The sequence below is a fragment of the Phragmites australis genome, chromosome 8 (genome assembly GCF_958298935.1).
Source record: "Phragmites australis chromosome 8, lpPhrAust1.1, whole genome shotgun sequence".
Classification (NCBI taxonomy): domain Eukaryota; kingdom Viridiplantae; phylum Streptophyta; class Magnoliopsida; order Poales; family Poaceae; genus Phragmites; species Phragmites australis.
The window spans coordinates 32497264-32507902 of NC_084928.1; the positions used below are offsets into that span (position 1 = coordinate 32497264).

The 10639-nt window shown below is 43.5% G+C and overlaps 2 protein-coding genes across 2 annotated transcripts; both read right to left on the reverse strand.

Annotated features, from left to right (window-relative positions):
• Window positions 1-5069: 5069 nt before the first annotated feature.
• LOC133927111 (protein STRICTOSIDINE SYNTHASE-LIKE 10-like) lies at window positions 5070-6399 on the reverse strand. Its single transcript, XM_062373416.1, has one exon. It carries the CDS (start codon window positions 6397-6399, stop codon window positions 5110-5112), a length of 1290 nt encoding a protein of 429 aa, XP_062229400.1. The 3' UTR covers window positions 5070-5109.
• A 22-nt stretch (window positions 6400-6421) lies between these two features.
• Window positions 6422-10288, reverse strand: LOC133927112 (uncharacterized methyltransferase At2g41040, chloroplastic). Its single transcript, XM_062373417.1, has 7 exons — window positions 9941-10288; window positions 9038-9138; window positions 8726-8948; window positions 8301-8494; window positions 7616-7727; window positions 6861-6974; window positions 6422-6772 (listed from the first exon to the last, which is right to left on the reverse strand). Exons 1-7 carry the CDS (start codon window positions 10100-10102, stop codon window positions 6635-6637), a joined length of 1044 nt encoding a protein of 347 aa, XP_062229401.1. The 5' UTR covers window positions 10103-10288; the 3' UTR covers window positions 6422-6634.
• Between the last annotated feature and the right edge of the window lie 351 nt (window positions 10289-10639).

The window sequence follows — 10639 nt, forward strand, 5'->3', positions numbered from 1 at the left end:
TCGGACTTGTGAGAGCAGGAGCGTGTTTGGTTTATAGCTAAAAAAAAACCTAACCTTACCAAAATTTTGGTAATGCCCATGCCTTTTGACCTCTGTTTAGATTAGAACCAACATTTGGCTCGCCCAGTTCATTTTCTACCCACACGCGGGCGAAAATGCAGGTGGCAAAATTGTCCGCCAAAGAGTTGATGATCAACTCGCGTGGCGTCCATCGCTCATCTAGTCACCACCGATAAAGGCAGCGCTCCTACTCACTTGCTCACTTCCCCCCTTTTTCACTTCGTTCTTAGCTAACTCTGCCTAAATCGAGCACGAGGGATTGTTAGGGTTGCCTTCTAGTGGTGCTCTCGATTGAGCAGAGGCTCTGAATCTAGTGCTCACATGAATCTAAGGTCCTGTTTGTTTTAGATTGTAAAAGCTGGATTATGATCAAAATTCAAAAGTTGAAACAGATAGCTGTATTGTAAAAGCTAGATTGTGATCACAATTCAAAAGCTGAAACAAACAGCTGGTTGGAAAAGCTGGATTGTTACAATTCAACACACAGATTGTAACAATCCAGCAATCCGTCTTTCAACAGATTATAATAATCCACAATCCAACTTTTACAATCCAGATTTTACAATCCAGCTTCTTACAATCCACAATCTATAAGCTATTTTTCACAATCTCCAACTCAAACAAACAGACCCTAAGGACAAAACAAAAGGTCAGTAGAAAAAAAAGCAAGGTTTATCCTATAATTTCATCACAATCCCCTCCCGAAATTTGATGTGTACCTAGCAAGGTTTCCCTCTTGCGATTTCATATCAATCCCCTCCCAAATTTTGTTTTGTACCTACTTTTTTCTAGCATTTTTGGGTGAACTTGTGGTCTACTCTTTCCCAGATTCTTAGTACAAGGCTCTGGATGGATTATAATGCAACTATTACTAATTCTCGTGCTCCACTTATTGAACATGTGCATGGTCGTGACTTTTACTGATGATTAAACCTATCTTGCTTGGATGGATTATTCTGAATAGTCTTATTCCGGATGATCTCTCTTTGCTGATTCAAATATATTTCTTTCTCTCCATCCAACTAGTCACGAGTTTGTTCTTCGTGGTACTCTGCTAATCCAATCCAATCCTTGGTTCCATTGAGTTCTTTAATTTTTTTTAGAGAGCTTCTTTCATTATTTACCTGTGCTACAAATGGAATAAGTTGGTGCTCTAAGTTTCTGAAGTGAACTCTTGATAGATAGATAATATTTTGTCGATTGAATCCAGTTAGGATCTTAGTCTCACTTCTCACTGCTATTATAGTCAATTGTAAATTGTAAATTTAACTGATCTGCTTCTTGATTAGTATTATTAGTTGTCTCTACAGCTAAAATTTTGTTTGGTTTGCCAGATGGACATGAAGCAACATTATTATTATTATTATTATTATTATTATTATTATTATTATTATTACATGTGTTATATGATGTGGAGGCGAAGGACTTTAGATGTTCTTGTTCTTCTGTTAGCTCTATGGTGGAGGAATAGTGATGTTAGGAGGAGTAGGGGCTGACATGTAAAATATGGTCCATTAGTTGATAAAGATGTTAGTAGGACTAACACACTTACTATGTTGATCAATGCCTCGTATTCAACATGTATTAAGCAATTAAGGATATCTCGACCTGTATTTCATATACTAGGCTTAAAGAAAGGGGGCTTTTGGTAGACACATTTCATATTTCAGTAGAGGAACAAGTAGCAGTGTTTATAGATGTGGTAGGACAATACCACACAAATGCATCTATATGGTTTTCATTTTGACGATCTGGTGAGATAGTGAGTTGGTACTTCAACGTAGACTTGCATGCAATGGGTCAGCTAGCATGTGATCTCATTTATGTTAGATCGACGGACATACACACAAAGACCACGATCAACCCAAATAGATTATATCTCTACTTTGAGGTAACTGTCAACTAAACGATTATTTTTTAGAGTTACTCTTGCTTAAGTTTCATGCATGTTATTTTTTTCCTCTGTAAATAAGGATACATAGGAGCACTAGATGGTACTCATATAAGGGCATGTGTGTCTGCTAACATGGTGGATAAATTTAGGGGATGCAAGTCACACCCTTCTCAAAATATGCTAGCAGCCGTTGACTTTGACCTTCGGTTCAGTTATGTCCTAGGTCAGACTCTTCGGGTTCTGGAACTTGACAGGGACTGGATTTAGAGTTGATATTTGATGAGAAATTTTGAGAGAAGAATTGTTGGACATATAAGACCTTTTTACCACTTGTGATCAGCTAACAAAAAAATAATACATAACTATGATCACAAGTAGCAAAATATGATCCAAAGATCAAATAAACAAATCTTTTCGAAAATAGCACAAAAATGACATATATCGGGCCTAGATGCATAAAGTTAAAGTAAAGAACCCATCATAGAGCGATATACCTTTTGATCCACGGCATTGCCATCTTCGTTGAGATCAAGATGTCATTTGCTTGTATAGGTGTCTCGATGGGTTTTACATTCTCCATGTCAATCTTCTTGAGCATATATTTAATGTACTTTGTTTGACATATAAATATACCTTCCTTTGTTTAATTTGAAATCCAAGAACTTCAACTCTCTCATCATTGACATCTCAAACTTTTTAGTCATGATCCTACTAAATTCCTCATAAAAGAGTTGATTAGTAGAACCAAATATAATATCATCGATATATATTTGACAAACAAATAAATCATTATCAATTTTCTTAGTGAAAAAAGTAGTATCGGTTTTGCCTACTTCAAAGTCCTTTTTGACAAGAAAATCTCTAAGGCATTCATATCATGCTCTAGGTGCTTGCTTAAGCTCATAAAGCGCCTTATGGAGTTTATAAACATATTGAGGATACTTGGGATCTTCAAATCCGGGTGGTTGCTCCACATACACCAATTCGGAAATTGGTCCATTGAGAAATGCGCTCTTCACATTCATTTGATATAGCTTGAAATCATGGTGAGTAGTATAGGCAAGTAATATTTGAATTGACTCAAGCCTAGCTACAGGAGCATAAGTCTCACCAAAATTTAAATCTTTGATTTGTGTGAATCCTTGAGCAACCAACCATGCCTTGTTCCTTGTCACGATCTCGTTCTCATCTTGTTTGTTGCGGAAGACCCATTTGGTGCCAATCATGTTTTGATTGGGCCTTTCCACCAACGACCATACTTCATTTCTCTTTGAAATTGTTGAGCTCTTCTTGCATGGCGATGACCCAATCCAAATCTCTAAGTGCATCATCTACCTTCAAAGGTTCCAAAGGGTAGAAAAAAGAGTAATATCCACAAAAATTTGCCTTCAACAGTCATGGCTTCAATGCAGTAGGGGTCACAACAAATATGTAATGAGCCTTACTAGGCCAAACTATGTAAAATATCTTGCTTATAAACAAATCAACTCCTCTGGGTGCAAGTAGCAGGGAGAGCTGATGTCGCAGAAGCGAGGAAGAAGGAGGTACCGTCTTCACCAAGCTCGCAGAGCTTGAATCTTTAACGCTGGAAAAGGTATAGCGCAAGGTCCTTTGTGTTTATCGGACAACTGGTCCCCGTACAAAATGGTGCATGGTCGCCTCACACTGGGACGGGACCGAAGCTCCACCAAGTGCGCGACTGCAAGCAAGCTGATCTCTCGTTTAGAACATCATTTGAATCAAGCAAATTGATTTACAATGATAACTTAGTAGCCTTAAGCATTCATTCAACTTATAGGACTTCAAAGGTCACAAAAGACCATTAACAAAATATTACTAATACAAAGCCTTTCTAATAGATCTCAAATATATGTGTATATTCTAGAGAACTTCAACATCTATATATGAGCAACAAGAGAACATTAGTGATAAAGAGCTAGCGCACTTCTAATACATCTCAAATTTATCTTATTAAACCTAGGTACTCTTAATGATGCCAACGTACGGCAACTCAACGGATCCCATATATATTTTGCCGCCATCTCTTTCCACAAGCTCGGTCGGCCTCACGTTCTTGGGACCCTTCATCTCCTGTAGCACCTTGCCGTCAGCGCCAAGCCTTTGCAGGATGGCCGCATTGGACGCCATCAGCTCTACCAAAGCCTTCACGATCTCAACGACTTATTGCTCCATCTCCGCCACCTTCTTCTGATCTCGCACCAGATACTGCGAACGCGCAAGATACTCCGATCTGTTCGCTTGGATCGCTAGGCTCTTATACCACTTGTTACGATCCGCGATCAACACTCCAGTATATCGATCGATCGAGGTCTCTTATAGACGAAATCCGAATTCAGAGGTAGCATAACATAGTTGGAGAAGAAGAAAGGAGATGGGAGAAAGGGGGAGGAGTTCACAGCTGTGTTCTTTCTTTAGATCGGCTAATACCATCTACGCTTCCGGTATATGGTTGGCTTCCCGCTTGAACATGGCACTCATTTGGCCCACTCTGAGCTCATGTATCGCTTGTTGGGCTGGCGGCATATCCCTTCCTTCTTCTGGGTTGTGTCCTCGTTCCTGGGTTGTCCGCTTCCCTTCAACAGTCATGGCTTCGATGCAGCAGAGGTCACGACAAATATGTAATGAGCCTTACTAGGCCAAACTATGTAAAGTCTCTTGCTTATAAACAAATTCTCTCCTCCTGGTGCCTGTAGCAAGAAGAGCTGATGTCGCGGAGGCAGGAAGAAGGAGGTACCGTCTTCACCAAGCTCGCAGAGCTTGAATCTTCCTTTGTGTTTATCGGACAACTAGTCCCGTACAAAGCGGCGCATGGTCGCCTCACACCGGGACGGGGCCGAAGCTCCTCCAAGTGAGTGACTACAAGCAAGCTGATATCCCGCGCAGAACATCATTTGAATCAAGCAAATTGATTTACAATGATAACTTAGTAGTCTTAATCATTCATTCAACTTATGGAACTTCGAAGGTCACAAAAGACCATTAACAAAATATTAATAATACAAAGCCTTTCTAATAGATCTCAAATATATGTGTATATTCTAGAGAACTTCGATATCTATATATAAGCAACAACAGAACACTAGTGATAAAAAGCTAGCGCACTTCTAATACATCTCAAATTTATGTTATTAAACCTAGGTACTATTAATGATGCCAACGTACGGCAACTCAACGGATCCCATATATATTTTGCCGCCATCTCTCTCCACCAGCTCGGTCGGCCTCACGTTCTTGGGACCCTTCATCTCCTGCAGCACCTTGCCGTCAGCGCCAAGCCTGATGGCGACCAAGTGTTTGTCCACACCAAAGGGGAACTCGTTCTTCTCGCGGTGCAGCGCCACCCAGTACCCTCCCTTCCCGTCAGGTCTCACATTGTCCGGGTATCCGGGCAGGTCGGCGAACGGCTCGGACGTGCCCGCCTTGGGCCCTCGGATCCAATACTTGAGCAGCTTGCATGGCCCGGTCAGTGCGACGACAAGGTGGGTCCTGTCGGCGCTAATGGCGATGCCGTTGGGGTATGTCACGCCGGACAGGAGCACGGTGACCTGGTTGGCCCGTGGGTCGTACTTCATGACGCGCCCTGTGGAGTCTCCCGTGGCGGTGACCATCTGGTGCTGCGCCCGCGAGTACGTCGTGCTACTATCCGTGAAGTAGACATCGCCGGTTACCTGGTCGACGTCCACCCCGTTCGTGAAGCGCAGCGGCGCGCCGCCAGCCTCCGTCGCCAGCACGGTCGCCTCCCCGCCGCCCGGCCCGACCCTCATGAGTCCCATGTACGCGTCCGCGATGTAGAGGTAGCCGGACCCGGTGTCGAACCGCAGGCCCAACGGCCGGCCGCACGAGCTCTCCGTGGCGACCGGCGGGAGCTCGGACTGCGCGGCGCAGTCGTTCTTGATGTAGCTCGGGCTGTACGCGAAGGTCTTCCACCCGGCGCCCTCGCCGCCCCACCTGAGGACGCGGCCGTCGGAGACGCTCACGTAGGGCCCGGCGTCGTGGCCGTCGAACGCGACGCTCTCGGGGCCGACCAGCGACTCGGGCAGCTCCAGGCGCTCTCTCCGGCTCGCGTCGATGGCTTTCGTTACAGCGGCGGCGGCGTTAGAGGGCAGGAGTAGTAGGGCGATGAGCGAGATCGCGAGCAGAGCAAGCTTGCATGCGCTCCCCATGTTTTCTACGACGTCGAGTTCGTGACAGGCTCTCTGCTGTTGTTGGCTGATCGCTGCTTGTGCTTGGCTTGGTGGAGAAAGGCGTACCCTGCCCCTCCTTTTATTGGGCAAGTCTGCAAGTGTGAAGTCCGAATCGGCCTCAGCAGCCTTATCGGAGTCGGACTCCGAGTCTCCCTCGGCAAAGAAAAAGAGACAAAGAACAAAGGATAGAAACACCGAATCTGTCCAGTTTTTAATTGGCACCACACAGTTCGAGAACATGCAGTTTGTTGGCACAGAAGAATGTGCTAGCTCACGAAACAGTTTAGAGCACTCGTAAGTGTTTTTCAAGAATCTGCAGCATGTATTTTTGTTACATCATTGTTCCAGGAACGCGCATTTAAAAAGAAAAGAGGAATTCTTGGTAATTATTCTCTGTTTAAATGTAATATATGCAAATACTACACAAAGCATTGTACAAAGGACTTCAGGTGTAGCGATTGGAGGGATTTCTTGACTATGGCTTTTGACCAGAGAACATGATAAATGACCTCTGAACCTTGCTGGTATAGTTCACAAGACCACAGGATTTGCACAAGTCTTCTAGCTCTCCTTCAGTAAAGTAATTGTAGCTGGTGTTAACCGGTCCAACAATCTGCAGCATAAAGCAGAAAAAGGCACATCAAATTAGATAAGCTCACCTAAGAAGAGAATTAACTGGCAAAGATGACCAAACCAAATACCTGTCTCAGTGGCCTTAATGCTTCAACAGAGAAAGGATTGTTCCTGGGAGAGGATAAGAAGGTTGTCCCCACAAACACACCACCAGGCCTCAGGACACGACTTATTTCAGCTACCTGATAATAAGACGGCAGTAGACGATGGCATGATCATGACAGGAAGAGCAATGGATTATTAAGTGCTGATTGGCAGTCCACTAATGCAATTATTTAATTTTTTGATCTGCTGAATTGGCCAAGAGGTGGTATTTTTAAAGTTAATATTAGTAAGCCATCTGCAGAGACAAGTGCTCGACTCCATATCATGCTGAATGCCACCAATATGCAGAGTCATATTCAGATGACAAGATGGATATAAACAGGTAACCTATATGAGAATGTCGGGAACATGTTATCATCACTATATAACATCAAATAATGACCTTTCATGCTTTATTTCTGTATACTTTGCCAAAATGTCAGATTGGTTTCAATGGAGAAGGTACAAGTACAATTGAAATGCATCCCAGTTTTATCTGCAGTTTTTTTTTCCTGTAGAAAGAATCCTTAACCTCTGAACAGTTTTCGGTTGACTTTGGATAGCCTTTCATGTTGGAAACATAATCATAACTTCGTAGCGCATAACACATAACATACTTTCAGGTAAAAACGGTTAAAGTATCGTACGGGTGGCTTTGGTGAATAACAACACAAATCTGAACTTCAGTAATTTGCTGTATGAACCGTACTATGCTATTACAGTCAGACAGATACTGTACCGCGTTAGAGGGTGAGGGCCAACAATGGATAGCAGCTCCAGCATGGATGGCATCTACAGAACAAGAAGCGAAAGGGAGCCTTGAAATATCTGCCCTTACAAGTGCTAGATTCCTGTAGAACCAAAAGAGGAAACAGTCAGTGGTTTACCTGGCTTGATTTTGGAATACTGCTAATGAACGCTTGGCATTGTTGCTTAACTTATATATACTGTTCAAGTGATCTGGAAATTACATTACGCAAAAAGAAAGAAATCTCTTTAGAGTAATACCAGATCAAAATAATGGACTGCATTGTTGATTACACTTCAATACAGTGTTTAGAGCACATATATTAGTCTGGCAGGTATTAAATTGAAGCGAGCCATTAGCTTCCAACAAACAATTCAGTGATGCTGAGTAATCGTTTAATTGATAATATGTCTGTGCTAGTTTGTTTCCATTGTGCAAGTTTTTCGGCCTTCCATAGCTTTTCAATAGCTAGTTTGTGGGTTTGAAGTGAGTACTGTACTGGTGGGGTAAATTTGGGCTCCTAATTCAACTCCCAATCCCCTCTTCGTACGCACCCATGATTCCATTGTCCTACATATTTTTTTTCTATTTGAAGTATGCAAGACATTTTTTCAGTGTTATAGGGAAAGCTCAAAACATATAAATAAAGGATTCAGAAGCAGGAAGGAGAGCTCACGTGTTAAGGAGAGTATCATCTTGCTTAATGAATTCATAACATTGGCGGAGCATATTCTCGGAGAAGTCCAAAGCAATCACAGCTGAGTATGCCCCAGATTTTGCAAACTTTCTAGTAAACAAACCACTGCCGCAGCTGACATCAAGAAGGATACCACCAGCAACAGGTTGGAAATAATCTTGAGCCATTTGAAACTGAAAATGCCAGCAAAAGATCAGAAGATCACGCATCAGAGTGCAAAGATTTTCTTTAGACAAACAACTTTTAATCCGTTATTAATTCTGCAAAGAATTTATTGCTGCCACAGAAAAACAATAAGAAACAAACACTTACGGTCTAAAATATATAAAATCATAGGTCAGATATTTAAGAACTCATTGTGCAGTAACCCTTTGGAATTGAAGATGGTGTGATCGAAAATCTACCTCTTCATCAAGACCAGGGAAGCCACTTCGGTTGAAGTTTTGGCGCCACCCTCTCTCATACAGAAATGAGACAAGCGGGCTCCTGAACAGCTCTGTTCTAGCAGGCTTCAGTTCACTGTATTCTTTTGTCCCTGCAGTAACAGTGAGGTCCAAGAAGATGTCTTTGCTACTAAATGACTTGCTGCATGTTGAACACTTGAATCCGGACCTATAAATTGCGGGCCTGGGACATGCATAGAGACAAAAGAACATAAATGTCAATCTAGCCAAAACATATGCTTGAGAGATGAGCACAAAAGAACTAGGACATACAAGTTCATGCCTGGTGGCCCTTTCCTTGTCAATGGTTCGTAGCAAACAGGGCATGCAAACACCTCGGTTTCTGAAAGTTTATCCTGCTGTTCTTTTGTTTCCTGTAAAGATTGCATCAGGGGGATTACGAGCTCTTCAGTTTACATGGTACAAGGAAGATATATTGTTAGGGAGGAACGCTAAAAGTCTTAGAGCATGGATATCAGGGTCTAGTAAGAAACATTTCGCTAGTAAGAAAGAATAGCCCACATCACAAAATAATAAAGCCCAAAGGAAATCTCATAGGCAAGCAGTATATAATAGAAGCTATCAAAGCCATCATGTCCTGGTCACACGAGCAGTCGAGCACCTTGATAATCAAAAGTCAGGACCACTATAGTCTCTGCTTTCCACTTAGTTATATCCAAGCACAACGTTATTCATGATTTAGCTGTACCCAAATGCAAAGTAAGCTGGTTTTGACAGATGCGTAGGTTCATGTGCACGGCTTAACTTGTCGGTTGATTATCCAATGTGCAGCTACTAGTAACAGAAATATGAACAGCACCATATTCGCCGAGATCATTTAGCTCAGTTCAAGCTCATTACCATGAAAGCTTAAAAATTGTGTAGCAATTTACAGATACCAGTGTTGTATTCACCGTATTCGCCGAGATCAATTTGGTGCCACAGCCCACAAGTTTGTTTGCAGATACCAGGGCGCCATTGTGTAGCAACCAGTACCAGAAGTACGGGCAGCACCTAGATCGTTTAGCTTAGCTCAAGCTTCGTACCATGAAAGCTTAGGATGCTGTCGCAGAAAATTCCAGCCCGGCATAACCGCAAACACGTGATAACCAAGGCAACCGGTCCGGTAAAAATCAGCAACCGACAATGCAAACCAATGGATGGAGGAGTACGTACCGGCTCCGCGGCGATTGCCGCCGCGGCAGCTGCGCGGAGAGTAGGGAACCCGGGGCGGCGGGGACCGGACCGGCCGGGGGCGTGGGCGCGAGCGCGGTGTGGGAGCGGGAGCGAGGGGTGCGGGGAGGAGGACGCCGCCGCCGCTCGTACCATTAGCTCCATGGCGCGGCACAGCTACGAAGGGCCGTACGTCTAAGACGGCAGCGGGCTGCCGAGCTGCGCGCTGGTGGGTTGTGGTGACTGTGGCGACGGCGTGGCGCGAGGCGCGCCCGCTCGCGAATGAAGAGGACGAGACGAGACGAGAGGTGATTCTGTCGGACTCCCCGTCGGCCGCGTGGCGAGTCGCGGGCTTGCCGCTTCGTGTCCACACTCCACGGCCCAGTGCCGTGGTCAGGTTCGCATGCGTGAAGATTTTTCGTCCGCTCCCCTCTCCGGCACGTACGTACACGACGCATCTCATGGTGCCACAAGCCCACCATGGCATGATGTAAGAACATTTCAACCATATTTTTTTATTTGTTTTTTTCTGATTCTTCTCCTCGTTCTTATTTTTTTATTTTTTTTATCTTGAACAACTTCCCTTTAAAAAGATTTATAAAAAAAAGAAAAGAGAATCTTGTCCTGAAGAGAATGACTTTGAAAATTCTTTTACGATAAAAACCGTGAAGGAAAAAGAGAAAATTTCTTTTTTTTTTATCT